Consider the following 16,519-nt stretch of genomic DNA (forward strand, 5'->3'; position numbering starts at 1 on the left):
GAGGGTCGCCTGGAAGGGGAGCATGACGCTGGTTGGGAGATTGCTGGATATCAGCATTTTCCTGTATGGGCATTGGGCCAGCAATGACGACTGGCAAGATAGCGGCCAGGAGACCGGTTGAAAGGATGCTGATGAACTTCATCGTAATGTGGTTGATACCTAAATCTTTGTGTTAGGTCACTAAGAAGTAGAGGTGAACGAAATGAAGGGAGCACACGCACAGAATAAGGTGAGCTATAGCTTGCTGTAGTAACTTGGATGCTGGTAAACGAACACTTGAAATGAATGTAGAGCGCCTGCGACGAATTAACCCCTTATATATGTTATCGGCTTCATACAGTATTGCAGCAGGCAGGACGGGTTAGTATGACCATACCGTGGCTGTAAATCCAAGCAGACTTCTGTGAAGGCAACAATCTTCAAGATAGATCGCTAGACGAGAGCTATTTCCAACCCATCTCAGCTCCTGTCTTGTCGGGCGACGAGCAAGGCGATCTATTCAGTTAAAGAAAAACGTCAATCGGGCGACTGGCGGCCACAATGAGCGCAGTACTCAGAGCTTCCTTCACCGTCTAAGGAGCATACAGGAACTCACGAATAATTGGGGGCACAGCATGGCTCTGCAAGTAGCTAGAGTTCTGGGTATCACACAGTCATCTGATCAATGTGATATGGCGAGTACGCTGCTGGGTATCTCTGAATAGGGGGTAAATAGTGACACAAATCGCAGCCCCCCGAAAAAAGCGACTGATGAAGAAAAATAACTGCGGTAGCAAATCGACAAGATATTGAATATACCAGTTGGTCGTGCTAGAAGCTGACCAGTGACTCCTGAAGCTACAGGTTGATCCAGAAACCAAAGGAAACCGTCTCTTGCTCGACGCACGAAGATGGAAATGTGTTGTTAGCCACCACCATGGCCAAGTCCGGACATCTAACAAAGCGGGTGTCCAGCGGTGTCCAGCGGCGTCCAGTGTTGTGGCCAACCTGCTGGTGGCTCGTCTAGATAGATCGGATGAGGACTTTTCTATACTTCTCATGCCTGCTTTGCATTCTTCACCATGGATTGATTTATCCACATAGTAGCACACAATGCTACTAGTTGCACCGAAAGCTGTAGATATTCACGTAGCTAGTATCAAGTTTAGCTTACTTGCATTTTTTATCTCATCGTATATTTAAGGACTTCAACTTATTCACCTATGAGGTGAGCTCAATTGAGCAGCCCTTGAGTGGGCATTATAAGGTGGTGGAATTGCTCCTTCACCGGTAGCAGCATTACTTGCCACCAGAAAAAACTGCATGAGCGGCACCTGAGGAGCGTCACTTGTGCCAGCATAACTGGTGGCACTTTGACGGAACTACCTTTGTACTGCGCGGTATGTATGTATGTTGGACATAGAGCTTCTGAAGAGAGACATGCAGGAGGGTCACATCGTGAAGGGATCACCAACACCTCTCTCCCGCGTCGGGACCGAGCTAGTTCAAAGCGCTCGCTTCACCCTGCCATGTTTTTCATCTTAAACTCCATTTTGCGAGTGTTGGCATTCATGCAATGTCCAGGGGAGGAAGCTGGAAGTTCCTTTGCTTTTTTTTCTCAGAAAGCCCTTCGCCTGCGGAGTAAGTGATTCTCATTCAAAGGGCCTACTTACAGAGGAATTGGTGTACTCCGTAGCAAATGATCATATCGAATCATCATTTCTGGACAGTGTGGCCCATAGTTATGTGGAATTGATGGGACTTTTCAGAACTATTTTCCCCATCTGATCTCACCTCACACGCTTCATCAACATGGCCAACTATATGGATCAAGTGTGACAGTTCAGCTTTGGCCTAAAAAGGACGGTCAAGACGCGCGCCCTTGCTGCTGCTCCATCTGCTCCCCCTGTCGATATGAATGAACCCTTGTTAATTTCACTGCCAACCAGCTTATTTTTCGCCTTCATTTCCACGGCCCCAGAGGAAAGAAAGTACGAGAAAATTCTCTTCTTCTTCTGCGAAATCATAGCGAGAGATCCCAAGTGCCCTTCTTACTCTATCTTTCTTTCCAGGAAGCATGCTTGATTCGCGAAATTGCTGCTGGGATGACAAGCTTTTCCATCTTCAGGCGACTCGGTAATATCAGTCAAGGATCGCAGCTATTGCCAGGGGGTGAAAGAGGAGAAAAATCCCCACAGGCCAATTTAACCCCACAAATCGTCAAATATAATGTCGGCAATCTCTGTCACCAGATAGAACAAGCCGTAATGTCAGGAGCTGAAGGTATCCAGGCTGGGTGAAGATGCGTAGCCTCAGCGGCGAAACCCCAGGGCCTCGGGGACAGAGCCGACTTCAGCCCTATCCACAGAAACGACTTACTTGATTAGCCTTGGGACAAGGCAGATGTTTTGCGAAGCAGGAAGGGTGCCATCTCAATGCTGCTGTTGGCTGAAGAGGAAGAAAACATCTCCATCTGCGAGTTACCACTGACAAGGCACTCGACCGACCTTACCACAAAAATTTCCCTCTCACATCTTCCCCTTTCCCGCCTGCTAGGTTGAAATCTTCCGGAAGAGAGGACAACAAGAGCCGCCATGGCACTCCCGTTCGACTGTGTTAGGTTATCGAGGCAATTTTTAGCCCCGATCCCGCCTAACTTCTCGTTGCTTGTTTCAAGAATCTCCCTTCATATATACAAAAAAGGGGGGATTGGCGAATTCCAATTTGCCACGATTGCCGCCAAGAGATAAAAATTGCTGCTTGGTGTGAGCCGTTAGTATCGTATTGATCTCATCGCAGTTGTTTGTTATTTGAGGACGTCGGCCATTTTTCTTCTTTCTCCTGATGTAAAAATGGGGATAACTCTCCCCTCACTGCAACCACTTGTGTTTTTGTGGCACAGAGTTATACGTGTGCATGTACCAATGTACATTGATAGTATAACTCTATGCTGGCTGGAAGAAAGCAGTAACCTTTTTAAACTGGGGACTCTGGCTGGTTTTAAGGTTGCCCAAAAGCCAGCGGTATTATTTTGGATTTCGATTTTCATGCTTTAGTAAAGAGGGAGCTTGTTGCTTGGAAAAACTCAGGACGGAGCTTCCCGTGGAACCTCCGTAGCATTAAACCGATCATGTCCGATAGGGAGGAGTTTGATTCTGCGGTTTGCCGTAATATGAGTAACGACGGAGGTTTAAGCATTGGGGCTTTCAAAGTGAACCAACCATGTGCCTGAATGAAGTTGGCAGCACCACCCAAACGTCCTGGCGTTTCTCGACAGGAAGCCAGATATTATTTCTTCTGACAGAAAACGACGTACCAATGCACAGGGGCCATCCTAGCACCAATGACACGCTCCTGTTCTGTGCGACTTGGAGTTCCCAAATGCCAGCGAGCTTGCAGGGATGCTGCAGAGGGTACGATTGACATCATGTGGCTCCACATTGAGCACCTCCTTTTCTTTTCTTCTCTGGCTATGATGTGTAGACCCGCTTCGTCCCAAGCTCACGAACCCGAGTGAGAACAAGTTTGGATGCTGCCTCGCTGGCTAGCTGTCAAAATACGGGTGTTGTCTGTCTCGTCACTGCGTATCCGGCTGTAAGTGTTTTGACCTCCTTTTCCCAGCAGATGACGTAGGGATACAGCCAGCAACGGAGCCAGGCCAGATACATACAATACCGATGCATCCGCGCCAGGCCCACGGACGGAGGAGATCAAACTCAATTCCCCTTCCAATCTACCTAACTAGTTAGCTAGCTAGCTAGCGGACAGTCACTTTTTTAGATGGATCGGAGTGAGATCGCGGATTTGTTGCCCCGAACAGACTTCAGGGATGGCATGCATGAAATTGGGGGCCTTGGCCGTAAGTTCCCGAGATCTCAACTTGCATCTGGAAGGCCTCGCCTCCTGGATTGGTTGCTGATGCTCTTCTTGTTCATGTCGTTCTCCTACGGTCCCTCTGGTTGGGATCTCGCTTGCTTGCTCTGGCGGGAGACTCCTCTGTCCGGGTACAATGTCCGGGTTGATTGCTCGCTCCCACAGCAGCACCAAAGCATGCCCGGTGGAGTCCTCTGTCAAGTCACTCTTAACCCGTAGCTTGCTGGTACGGATTTTGTATTTATTTATTTTTTGTTTTATTTTTCTTTTTACTTTTTTCTTTCCAAATCTTGGAGCCGGAGTGGCTGAACCGGTGCATGGATGGAGCTTGAGACATGCCCCGTTGGCGGCTTCATCTTCTCCCTTCATCTTCATCAACAGCAATCATCCTCGTCTCTCCGTCTCTTTTTCTCTTGTCCTGTTTTCCTTTTTTTGCGTCTTTTCTGTCTCTTCTTCCCCCGTTCTTTTTTGAGCCTCTTCACAGTCTCATTCGTCCTGGGACTTCGCCTCTCCGTGTGTGTATGTGTGTGTTTTGTCTGCCCCCTTGTCTACCTGCAGGGGTTTCGTATATATCCTATCTCCGTGGGCTTCACGCAGAGATATCTCTCAAACAGCGAACGCTTTCCCTGTCCAGGAAGCAGTAGCGGATGATGTGGCTGATTTCACCGCAATGCTTGTACCTTCTGTAGACCTGTTGATCTGTTGATCCTGCATCCCGTCCGAAGCTCGAGAGAAAAACCGGCCGTCTGGGAGAAAACACCATCAGCAGGCAGCGGAGGACGAGAGCTGTCCAGATCGTGTTTCGAGGCCCGCGAGAGGCAGCAGAAGACGCAGACGCAGACGCAGACGCAGAAACCGCCTCCTGCTCGCCGTCTCAGCGATGAGCTGCTGCTAAAACAGAAGCTCCGCCGGCCGTATCATACGAGAAGATCGATTTCAGGCCTCATCACGACGTTTCTTTTTCCTCTCTCCCTCTTGCATCGTCGTCTGTTTCCCTCCCGTTGCCTCTCTGGCTTTCTTTCTTTTTCCTCCAGCAGTTCCTTTTTTGAAACCCGCGCTGGGTTGGCCTCGTCGTCGAAGCAGAGCTGCAGCAGCGTCGCGACGCCATGGCTGAACGGTCGAAGAAGCAAAGAAGGAAGAGTTTTGGCGTGTTTGGGTCCACTGGGCTATTGTCTCTGGAGTCCGCCTCACCCGTCGCCAGCTCTCGACTGCTGCGCGCCGGAGACCGGGCCTCTTGCGATGCATTAACGCTGGCTCGATATTACGGCGAGCGTCGCGGACAAGCGGATGTGCTGGATTCTGCGGCCGGAGCCCTCGACCAGGACGACAGCAGCCACCTGCGACATCTCGACGGGCAGCCTCCACCTCACTACCTCGACCACCACCACCACCACCGCCGCTGGCAACAGCAGCAGCAGCAGCAGCCATTGTCATGGGCCAGCAGCAGCAGTAAGGAGGACGAGAAGCTTCGGAACAGGAAAACACGCTCGGGGAGCAGATCCTCGCTGCTGGGCCTGGCGTTTGTCAGGCCGCGTCCGACCAGCAGCGCCGGCGAGATGAAGACGGCCACAATGACCACCACAACCACCACCACAACGGCTACTACAGGTACTACGACAGGCACTAGGCAGAGGCTGTCAAAGGCCACGGTGAGGCCTCTGTCCTACTCACCCTCGCTGCCCTTCCAGGAGGACGAGCTCAGCCTGCCAAACTTCACGCTGCCTCACTCTGCCACCGAACCCAATATTCGCTCGCGGGCAAAGTCTGTCAGCCGCACTCTGGGCAGGAGCTCTGTCTTTGGCTCGCTGAGATCCCTCAAGTCCATGGATGACGACCAGAATTCGACCAGGACGAGATCCAGGTCGACGTCCAGCAACGAAGATGACCTCCCCATCATGCGGGAAGCTGGCAATTCCCGCGCCCACAAGCTGCAGCAGCACCACAACAACAGCAGCAGTAACAACAATAACAACAACCAGCCACTGATAAACCGGAGTTTTGGCATAAAGGTCCTGCATCATGGCGAAGTGCAGACTGCAGGGGCAATGTGGCGGAAGAGAAGTCATTATCTCGTCCTGACCGAGTCTCACCTCGTCCGTTTCAAGAGCCAGAGCAAGGCAGCCGAAGTCTTCCCTTCCATACCGTCGTCCTGGGGCCGGAGTGCTGGCGCAGCAGCAGCGTCAAACCGGCTTTCCATGGTCTCTCTTGCATCTCTACACGAAAACCAGCTCACAGGAGGAGCAGCGGCCCTTGGAGGTGGCGGAGAGGGCGGAATAGGCATTGCCCTGAACAACATCATAGCCGTCCACCGGCTGGATGACGGGAAACCATACTTCTCAGTCGAAGTGTGCTACATGGACGAGAAGAACCCCAGAGGCTCGGCTATCCATATCCAGCTTGCTGACCCGCAGGAAGCACAGCTATGGCTGATGGGCATTCGGGCGGCTGCAGAGACTGCCATATCAATTGAACCACCCGTTTTTGACGATGACACGATCAACTATGTCACCAATGTCCTGGAGCAGGAGAGAGATTACGACCCAGGTTGCTTTGGGCTATACAGAGTCGTTCACCGGATGTCCACCAAACAAGGCAACCGCGCGTCAACAGACGATATCACAAAACTGGCATCAAACACCTGTCTCCTTGCCATTGGAGTCCATAAAATACATATCTTACCTACCAACACCAAATCATCCAATAGAGCTTCTATGGCCTCGTTGGTTGAGCTGGATTTAGATGCGTGTCTAGGAATAATGGCTTTATCCTCTATCTCAGTGCAAGCCAGCGACGATACCTTTCAATTGATTTTCAGGTAAGTATACCTGCTTATTACAAATTTTCTACTACTATCATACTTGCCTTTCGTACCGTTTTTGAAAGCTAGGCTAACTGTTTCTCTAGGATACCTTTTAAAAGCCCGTCAATAGTCAACCTATCTTCAAGCTACTCAGGCGAAATTGCACTATTGCTGAGACAACGAGCAGAGTACCTAAGGCCAGGATGGATACATCAACCTTTTGCCTTTAACGTGCCCCCTCATGTCCAGGCTCGGGTAATGCCGCCAGTTACTTTTGAGGAGGACTATGGATGCTTTGACCGGACTCTTATTGCTTACTGCGCCGCATACGATGTCGATACCTCGAAGATCCGCTACATGGTAGACTACCACTGTGAAGATGCGCCCGCGTTTCAACTACTTCCGCGGGAAGGTTGCCCGGATGGAGGAGGATATTTGCTTCTGGAACTACTTGCCGTTTTCCGTGCGCTACGATATAACGAATCATTCGCCACTATTTCATTTGCGCGCGTCAACCTGGATATCCTTCAACAAATGCGCGACCCTTACGGACCGGATTTTGACGCCATGCGCACTAGGTCGAATGTGGCGGTCCATATCCCCGGACAAGAGGAAATTGTCTCGCTAACCCAGGAGGTACGGGCCTTAGCTCTCAAGAGCAGAACGTTACAGCGCATGGACTTCTCATACTGCCTGACCCGCTCTGCAAAGGCGGTTGGGGGTGAACGCGACCCTGGATGTGGTATTCCAGAGGCTGTCTTCCCCCTGTGCCGACGCAACCTAACCCGGGTAGATTGGCTTGCTCTCAATGGCATAGAGCTTGGCGACTCGGATCTGGATTATCTTGTCGATGCAGCGTCTCAAAAGACTTCGGCACTCCGAGCCTTTGAAGCGAACAACTGTGGCTTGCAGGTCCACGATCTGAACCTGATTTTGTCCACTCTCCGAGTCCAGAAGGACACCCTCAAATGCTTGCAGATTTCGAATATTGTTGGGCGACTGAGTCCAGACCAGTTCCAACAACAGGCTGGCTGCCTGAGGAATATCCGGAAGCTTGAGCTTTCTCAGGTTTTGCGGACCTCAAAGAGTGAACCTCTCCTTTCGGCTGAGACATTGCTGAACTGGGAGCTGGAGGAACTATGTCTAAACAATACTACGGTCAACGAGCAGACGGTGGAGTCGATTGCAATGTACCTTGCTAGTCCGGAATCTAAAAACCTTCGTGAGCTGCACCTGAACCAATGTGGAATTACCGGCGGTGATGTCGCTACTTTGCTGTATTTCATGGTTGATGAGGAATTAAAGCCTCGCGATATACACTTGCATGTAAACGACAACCGGCTGGCCATTGACTGCGACCTCATGTTCGCTTCAATATCGCAGAACCGGACCCCAACTCATCTCACGATGAGAAGCATAGAGTTTCAGCGTGACGAAGACTTTAGGCATTTGGTGGAGGCGCTTGTTCAGAACAATACCTTGCGGTATCTTGATATCTCCAGACTCTCTCTCCCTCACGATGCCGGTGCGGAGGCTTCCAAGGCTCTGCAGAGAATGTTTGAGCAGAACTCTTCCATCCAAGAACTTGACATCAGCAGCGAACAGGCCCATCTTGACGTAAGCAGGTTTGGAATTGGATTGAATCTTGCCTTGACGGGGTTGAAGAAGAACAATACCCTGAAGGTACTGAAGATTGAGCACCAGAAGCTAGGTGTTCAGGGAGCAAACACACTTGCATCTGTAATCGAAGAGAACAATTCGTTGGTTGAGATACATTGTGAAAACAACGAGATCAATCTGCAGGCATTCACCATTATAGTCAATGCTTTACAGAAGAATAAAACCCTGCTACACGTTCCGTCAATGGCAAGCGACTGCAAACGATCTCTTGCACGAGTCCAACGGGAAATGGAAGCCGACGTGAAAGAAACTGGGCTCCGGTCGAGTCTCTCTACTGCATCTTCGATTCGTCGATCTGTGCGTGCAGCATTCTCAGGCTCTTACAGTAGCAGCAGTAGCAGCACCAGCGGCGGCAATAAGTTGGTCAAGTCGCACCCTTCAGTTTCACAAGGGGCAGCTTCCTCTGGTGTTCGTCGCGCATCATCTGCCACTCTCGGGGCTATGAATTGCGTACAGTCTGGCATGGTGGCATCTGCAACAGTACCCCAGTTCACCCGGCCGGAGATCAAATTCGCTATTGAAGCGCTTCAGAATAAGTGGAATATACAGGAAGCTCGTCTCCAACGCTATCTCTACCGGAACTACAACATGCTGCACGGCTATATTGATCAGGCTGTTGGTGATGATGACACCAAAAGCGAGGGACGACCAGCCACCGCAGCCAGCTTGGCCACATTCCTCAACCAGCTCTCACTTGCGCCTGTCGAAGACATGAGCCAGCGAGATGGCACATCTGTTGCAGCTGAGACGCCGTCAAGTGACGCATCAGCCCTTAGCAGGTCCGCGAGCTTCAAGACAGCCAACAATTATATTATTGATGACACGGACACGTCGAAGGACGACATTGGCGCCGTAGATTTCAACTTGGACTGGTCGTTTTCACAGTCCTGTTCGAAGCAGAGCGCACTTATTGACCGCGTCCTTCCGGGCTCAGGATTTTCGTCCCAGTCACATATCCAAACCGACGAGCTCGCGGTACCTGTGTCCACCCAGCCTCGACCGGCTCTCCTACGACCAACCAGCAGCGTACGTAGCAGCAACTCCACCAGCAGCGTCAGTATCAAAACCAACACCAGCATGACAATGGACAGGACTCCGGTCAACGGGCGGAAATTCGGTACGGCACGGACACCATCGCTACGTGGCATGCTGACTGCCAGAAGCACAAGCAAGAGAGAAACACAAAAGAAATCCGACCTACTTGGGTCATCCAACATTCCACCACAGCTGGATTGGGATCTTCCCGAGATCAACCTCCTTTAGACGAAAAGCAAAAAAGCTCACGGCATGACATTGTTGAACATCTTCCGCCATGAGCAACTTTTTCTTACACCTCTCTTTCTCCCAACACCCATAGACTTCTTTTCTATTCATTCCCCATTCTGCATGCCCCTGTGGCTTGAATCTTTACATTGCCAGCAGCCCCCCCTTTTTCACCATTTCACTTCAACTCGATACCCCTAATTTTATTACCCCCTTTTTCTTCTTCTTTCTTTTTGCTTGATGAAACATACTCATATGCTTCGAACGAAAGCCTTTTTCGAACCAAAACCTGTCCTGGATCGACCGGAATGATATGAACATGAGTTCCAGTACATACACCGACCAACCTACCTTACCTTTCTTCTGCATGAGTGCATTTGGTCCATGCCATCCCCCCAGCTCTCGCATACATTTTCATCAGAAATGAGCATCTCCTGCATACTTTTTTTTTTTTTTTTTTACATTTGTTTGATTCTCTTATTTTGTCTTTTTTTGTTTTTTACATCTCATTGTAGGCGGTTCATCTGGTTCCTGGGCGGGATTTTCTACTGGGCGGTTTTATGTCTTCTTATTTGCACATCGCTTTACGGCAGCTAATTATGTTCGAGTACAACATTGCAATCTAATGCGTCGAGAATAGATAATACTTGTCGTCTATCATAGTCAAAGATACAATGAAACATCGTAGCCATCCTAGTAGGTACCTGTAATTGACTGTCCAGCGGCCAAAAGTAAATCCATCACCAATCTCCAACCAAACAAGCCAAAGCCCGAGGTCGATATCAAACCCGAAGCAAACTTGATACAGCCAACACAGCCAACAAAGCCAGCCAGGCATTTACTCTTGACCCGAAATTATCAATAACAGCCGGATATCAATACACCCGACGGAGACAACAAACAATGCCGCCGCCGTCCAACCAGCGAGCGGACATCGAGCCGCCGCCCCAAGTCACCAAAGAAGCCACCATGGGCTTCATCACAGGCGCCGTTCGAGTGCGTTAAGTCCTCTCTCCTCTTTCCTGCAGTCAATTGGCAGCATCTATACCCCTAGATACACCATAGAAATACCTACCCGAGCCCTCCCGTACGTAAGGTACATACCTAGATCGATCCTATTGATAATGACGACCTTCCCACACAGTTCGGCGCCCTTTCGATCCTGGCCCATCTAATCCTCTCCCTCCCGCATCCAATGCACTTTACATCAAGCACATCGAACGCAGCCAACGGCAAGCCGCCGCCGCCGCCGAAGCCAATGCCGACACCGCTGATATACCGACCTCTAGTGTCGTTTTCGAACTCGATTGCGCCGATGTCGAGAGTCTATCGTGGTCTGACGCCGCAGTTTAAGACGTTTATACAGATCAGCATCATGACGCTTGGGGGTTGTATATGGGCGGAGAAGCGGGTGGGCGAATACCTGGATGTAGTCCGGAAGATCAAACGAGCTGAGAGGAGGGCGAGAGATAGCTGATTACTTTTTGTTTTCTGCATCTGCGGCTGCGGCTCAGGCAGGGTGTATAGTATTGGGTGGACCGGGTAACTTTGCATCTTTGGGCGTTTATACGGTTGGGTTGTGTCTCTACTCTTGTTTTACTCTCCTCTTTGTACATAGTGGTAGTCATGGTAAGGGATATTTTCACTTGTCTCTATCATTAATAATATTGAAGAGTGTCCCTCTGGCTCTGGTGAGGGATATTGAAAGAGTACATTGAAGAGTACATTGAAGGAAAAGGAAAAGGAAAAAGGGGGTGTGAACAAATACAGATGCGATGCCAACAGAACGCTGCAGTGCAATGAAACTCATACCAACCCAAAGAGAGGAAGAAAAACCAAGCCGTGAGCTGAAAGGAGAAGAGAAAAAGGGGGATAGTAGGTGTGGTGAAAGAGAGACTGGTGTGAAAAGGGGCAGACATATCTAACTAGTACAATGCTTTCAAACGCATCTGGGCGTGTATGCGCATGCTAGTAATAGTGAGGTATCAGAGCGGCCGTTTAAGGTGTTTCGTTTCAAAAGAGGGGACGGGGTAGGAATATTAACATTATCCTGATTCTGGGGGAGATGATTCCCAGCCCTAGAGGCCGTAGAAATGGTAGTGATGGCGATGGTAGTGATGGTGGTGGTGGTGGTGGTGGTGGAAAGGGGTATTAAAGGTCGTAATATGGTCTCTCCGGTATATATCAAAAAAACATATTGACGGAATATTTTCACAGAAGGTGGAAGGTCCCCGGGCTGAGTTTCTTTCTCCTTGTTTTTGTATTTTTAAGTGTCTCTCTCCTCGTCTTTCTCTTTTCTTATTCTGTTTCTTCGGTATGAAAGGTCGGATGTAATACTATTGGGTGGGGCCGCCATCGCATTGTCCTTCTTTTCTTTTACTATCGATTGCCCAATTCGTACGGCGAATCTGGTCCAATCTCCTCATCCTCCTTCTTGGCGTGTGACCGTTGGAAGAAGAGCGGGAGAATGCGCATCTTGCGGCGCGAGGGTGAGAGGGAGCGGCGTGGTGACGATGTGCCTGATGCGAGGGGTGTGTAACGGGCGTGCTTCGAGCCCAGGGACAGGACGCGACGGTAGATTCGCCAGAGCGCCAGGCCGACGATGCCTGCCGCGAGGAAACCAGAGAAGGTGATGAGCATCCAATGGCTCCCCATCTGCATGACCAAAGTCTGTTAGAAGAAAAAGAAAAGAAAGATACATGATACATCGGCGAAACGTACCCAGAAGATGAGCTGTGCATCCTCGCCGTGCCAGCTGCTGCCCGGGTGGTGAGTGAAGAAACTCCAGGAGTGGCGGTTGTATGCATCCTGCAGCAGTACTCGCACACGGTTGACGCCGTCCGGATCGGTGTTCTTGTATTCCTTCCAGATGACGGAGAGGAAGAGCGGGCCGGTCGAGTACATGACGGTGATGTAAGGGAGCACCCAGGCGCGGTCATATGCCTGCAGCGACTTGATAACTCTCAGAAAGAAAGGGTGGTTGGGGACAGAGCCCATGGCATCGTTGGAGATGCCTGTAGGGGCTGTCCGGCGTACCCAAGCAGGGTAAGAGAGCAGCGGGTCAAGGCGTCGGTTGCAACCCTGCATATATTGCACTGCATTAGCACCAGTCGCATTCTTCTTCTTCTTCCTCCTCTTTGTATGAAGGTAGATAGGGGTAAGTGGGAGATTGGGAGGCTGATGGAGGGGTACAAACGTCGTCAAGGTCAATGTATGTGCCACCGTAGTGTGCGAGGATGAAGTAGCGGATCGAGTCCGCCCGCTGGATGGGAAAGGGGTAGTTGTCGAACGTGGTGAGGAACCATGGGTAGTGCTCGGCGATGAAGTCCCTTGATTTCTTGTCCGTCCAGAGCTAGCGCGGGCCTGTCAGTTGAAAAAAGTAGCTAGATAAGAAAGCAAGAGGTACGAGGGAAGCTCACGATGTATTCGTAGTCTGGGTGCATCTCTATGCAGCCGTTCCGCGGGCCAACCCATATCTCAGGTATGCTCTCGTTCTTGTAGGTCTGGTGGATGATCTTGGGGATCAATTGGGGCCGCAGGTCGATGAGACTGGAGTTGACCCCGGGGAGCTCGACGTTCTGGATAGCGTCGTCGGTGGCATCCTCGACGAGCAAGGTGAGCAAGGTGAAGACGCTGCGGACGAGGAAGAGGATGATGACCGTGTTGACGAGGAGGAAGATGAGCAGGCCGCGCCGCATGGTGACTGCTGGGGGGAGGTAGAAGCGGGAGCTCTCTGGCGTCTGCTAGGAGACGAGTGCGTTACTCGTCGAAGTCGGTGCCCTGAAGACCGCGGACGAGACCATCCAGACTGTCGATACCTCGTCGTCTCGTCGTCTGTTCTGTCGATGCTGTCTTTTCGCTGTCTTGTATGTGATCTCCTGGATGTTTGTCTCCAGGCGAGTAACCGATTGCTCAACGCAGCAGCAGCAGAAGGAGTGAAAGATAAAGGATAGGAAAAAAAAGCTGAAAATCCCCCTTTGAAACCTCGCAATGGCCCAAGGAAAAAAGGCCCGGGATGCGTCTTAGTGCAGAGTAATAAATATGGGTTTTAAGGAACGGAGCAGACGCAAGGATCGAAGCCCCTGGACTCGTATCGCTAGATCAGCCACAGCAACAGCAGCAACAGCAGCAGCAAGATGAAGCACAAGACGACGCAGAAAGCGAGAGGCCAGACAGCAGCAGCAGCAGCAGTAAAGCGAGAGTCACTCACCAGGACAGAGTAGAAAGTACGCAAAGTAACTGTTGCTTCTCTCTCTTGCGTCTCAGGGATATGCGAGATGACGGCGGCCACAGCCACAAGCCGCAGGGGGAGGCGACGGCGGCCAAGAGGGAGAAGCTGCTTCTTGCTTCTCTTGCCGGCGCAGAGTCGAGATGATGCCTCTTCTTCGTCTTCTTTCTTTTTCTCTTCTTCTTCTCTTCTGCTTCCTCCTCTCTGCTCTTTTTCTTCTCTTTTTGCTGTCTTTTTTCTGCGGCAACGAAGAGATTTTTGGACGTTTTTGAAGCTGAAAAAAAAAGGAAGAAAAGTCAAAAGGAGCCGAGGATGATTCCCTCGCTGTGACTGTCGGTGGGAAGTGCTTCTACTTCTCTACTTCGCTACTTCATTTACCAGCATCTGTATACCATCTTAGCCATATTTACTATCTTTATATCATCTTTTATACCGTCGTCGTCGTCGTCGTCGCCGTCGTCGTCTCTGCTGGCCGCTTTTGAGTGTTATTCCAGGGTTGAGCTTAGTCAGCTAAGCCTCCTCTTAATCTCCGTCGAAAAAGCCGAAGGAGAAGCAGAAAAGAAGCAAAGAAAAGGAAGAAGGCTGCGATGGAGGCTCGATGGAGGCTCGATGGAGGAGACAAGGCTGCTGCCCGGCCACTGCTGGGCTCCTCCTAGGCCACCGATAGTCCTGCGGCCGCCAGCCAGCGCTGCATCGCGCCAACCGTGGCCTCCGGGTCTTCCTCCGCCACGAAATGGCCGATTCCTTCCTCTGTCTGCACGACCGTCAGCAGCTGCTCGTCCTCAACCCACGCCTGCCACGCCCGCCGCACGTCGAACCGCCGTCCCATCGCCCAGCAGTGCAGCACCAGCACGGGGACCCCCATCCGCCTCCCTGCCGCCTGGTCGCGCTGCTGCGCCTGCACGTCTTCCTGGCTGCCAGCCTCGTAGTCCGCGCACGAGCTGCGTACCACGCTCTCCATCTGCCGAAAGGGCCGCGAGTACATCTCCAGCGCATCGTCGGCCTCGAACCGCGAGATGGCTGCCTCGCTGCTCCCGCGCCAGCGCTCCATCATCTGCCGCACAAACACCTCTGCACCAACTGCCTGGATCATAGTGCTTGCCAGCTCGGCGTTGGCCAGGAACGGCCAGTGGAACGTGTTGCGCGCCTCGGCCGGGTCTGCGAGTGCTGCCCACTGCACGCTCGTCGGCACAATGTCCAGCAGAGTAGTCGCCAGGATAGTAAATGTCGGGGAGTGCTCGGCTGCGTCGACTGTCAGCCGGTGGCAGATACGGGCGCCTCTGTTGTGGCCCACAAGCACGATGCGGTGCGGTTGGCCGCTGCCATTGCCTTTGTTATCATTAGAGTTGGAGCGGCCCAGCATCGTCTCCAGGGCCCCCAGTATCGCCTTGCCTACGGTCCGTTTGTCGCTGGCCTTGGGCGGCGAACTCACCCCGTAGCCTGGGATATCAGGGACGAAGAGCCGGGTCTCGCGGGGCAGCAGCTTGATGACCTGGCAGACCACGACGTCCTCAGTAAAACCTCACTCTCTGTAGAAAGCCATGCACTCCATGAGCCAAAACTTACATGGCGCCACCTACGTCGTGGTGCGTCAGTGCCCATGCATGTCATTTCACCCTGTACTCTGTAACAGCGCTGCCATGCTGCTTGTGCTATGAATAGACAACTCACATGAAATGCCTGCTCGCGAATCAGCGTCAGCACAGCTTCTAAAAGATCTTCCTGGCAAGGAGCATCCCCCGCAGCCAAGGAAGATGAACGAGGCAGTGTTTGCTTCGACCTACGTCTGCGGGTATCCATGTATCAGCACCAGTATTGGCCTCGCTGCCTCGTCTGCGCCGGTGGCCGTCGTGATGCCTTCGAGAGAGACCGCGCACTGTCGACCCAGACTCGGGCTCGCACACTTCAAACGTCGACAGGCCATGTCCGGCCATGCACTGGGCTACTCCCAGAACGACCATGCTGGATGCTATCTCTCTTTTCTCGCTGTTGGGGAGGGGGGGGGGGATGTCCTGGGTCGTATGTCAGCCAGCTGTTGACGTGGATGGGCACTTCAGGGCGTGCAAGTGGACTGCTGATGAATTTATACGACGGTGATTATAAATCCGACGCGGGAATGGAGTCAATTGACGTCAAGCAGGATACACCGGGGCTTCATCTACGATCATCATATAGCAAGTTTGGGCTTCCCTTCCCTGTGATGTCATTCGGAGACGATAACTAGACGTCATGTAGTTATCAGACACTGCTGGACGAGCATAGTCACTGCAGGTAAGGAGACCGTTACTACCGTACATCTCAACAACTAGATTGAATATTCGGATTCGATCGAAGGGGTAGACCGTAAATTATAATGAAGGTAGAACAGATTGATAGCTGAAATCTTATGCAGGTCTCGGTATATGCTCCAATTACTACATGGTTATAGTGATACTAGGTATCATCTTGATATCAGCAAATATATCCTGACACAGCTGGTAGCCACTAAGTGCAGTGTACCTGGCCCATTAGGAGTGGAGTTGCTTAAAAAGGTTACCAGTAAAGTAATATGCCTTACAGTATTTCTATACTCAATATCAGTGTGACTTTCGTGGTCGTCAACATCTATGTTTTCTTCGGATAGGTTTATCGAAGAAAGGCTTAGAAACACCTCAAGATACAAAGCAGTCTTCCTAAAAATACACAGTTCAAGCAAA

At 51.3% G+C, this 16,519-nt stretch overlaps 6 protein-coding genes across 6 annotated transcripts; 4 read left to right on the forward strand and 2 right to left on the reverse strand.

The window, feature by feature from the left end:
• Positions 1–3,133: 3,133 nt before the first annotated feature.
• TERG_12432 (uncharacterized protein) lies at positions 3,134–4,086 on the forward strand. The gene has a single exon (XM_047751390.1). The coding sequence runs from the start codon at positions 3,760–3,762 to the stop codon at positions 4,069–4,071; it is 312 nt and encodes a 103-aa protein (XP_047607001.1). The 5' UTR covers positions 3,134–3,759; the 3' UTR covers positions 4,072–4,086.
• An 87-nt stretch (positions 4,087–4,173) lies between these two features.
• Positions 4,174–4,648, forward strand: TERG_12433 (uncharacterized protein; the record flags this gene model as incomplete). The annotated part of the gene is made up of 1 exon (XM_047751391.1): positions 4,174–4,648. The coding sequence occupies one exon, from the start codon at positions 4,174–4,176 to the stop codon at positions 4,501–4,503; it is 330 nt and encodes a 109-aa protein (XP_047607002.1). The 3' UTR covers positions 4,504–4,648.
• Positions 4,649–4,958: 310 nt separating this feature from the next.
• TERG_06642 (uncharacterized protein) lies at positions 4,959–9,770 on the forward strand (the record flags this gene model as incomplete). Its single annotated transcript, XM_003232602.2, has 2 exons — positions 4,959–6,667; positions 6,757–9,770. 2 exons carry the CDS (start codon positions 4,959–4,961, stop codon positions 9,593–9,595), a joined length of 4,548 nt encoding a protein of 1,515 aa, XP_003232650.1. The 3' UTR covers positions 9,596–9,770.
• Positions 9,771–10,498: 728 nt separating this feature from the next.
• TERG_06643 (uncharacterized protein) lies at positions 10,499–11,730 on the forward strand (the record flags this gene model as incomplete). The annotated part of the gene is made up of 2 exons (XM_047748652.1): positions 10,499–10,591; positions 10,704–11,730. 2 exons carry the CDS (start codon positions 10,499–10,501, stop codon positions 11,070–11,072), a joined length of 462 nt encoding a protein of 153 aa, XP_047604639.1. The 3' UTR covers positions 11,073–11,730.
• Positions 11,731–11,793: 63 nt separating this feature from the next.
• Positions 11,794–13,873, reverse strand: TERG_06644 (uncharacterized protein). The gene is made up of 4 exons (XM_003232604.2): positions 13,015–13,873; positions 12,792–12,947; positions 12,317–12,676; positions 11,794–12,250 (listed from the first exon to the last, which is right to left on the reverse strand). The coding sequence occupies exons 1-4, from the start codon at positions 13,291–13,293 to the stop codon at positions 11,975–11,977; spliced, it is 1,071 nt and encodes a 356-aa protein (XP_003232652.1). The 5' UTR covers positions 13,294–13,873; the 3' UTR covers positions 11,794–11,974.
• Positions 13,874–14,475: 602 nt separating this feature from the next.
• TERG_06645 (uncharacterized protein) lies at positions 14,476–15,784 on the reverse strand (the record flags this gene model as incomplete). Its single annotated transcript, XM_003232605.1, has 3 exons — positions 14,476–15,315; positions 15,390–15,503; positions 15,608–15,784. 3 exons carry the CDS (start codon positions 15,782–15,784, stop codon positions 14,476–14,478), a joined length of 1,131 nt encoding a protein of 376 aa, XP_003232653.1.
• Positions 15,785–16,519: the final 735 nt, after the last annotated feature.

This window comes from Trichophyton rubrum (genome assembly GCF_000151425.1).
Source record: "Trichophyton rubrum CBS 118892 genomic scaffold supercont2.8, whole genome shotgun sequence".
Taxonomy (NCBI): Eukaryota; Fungi; Ascomycota; class Eurotiomycetes; order Onygenales; family Arthrodermataceae; genus Trichophyton; species Trichophyton rubrum.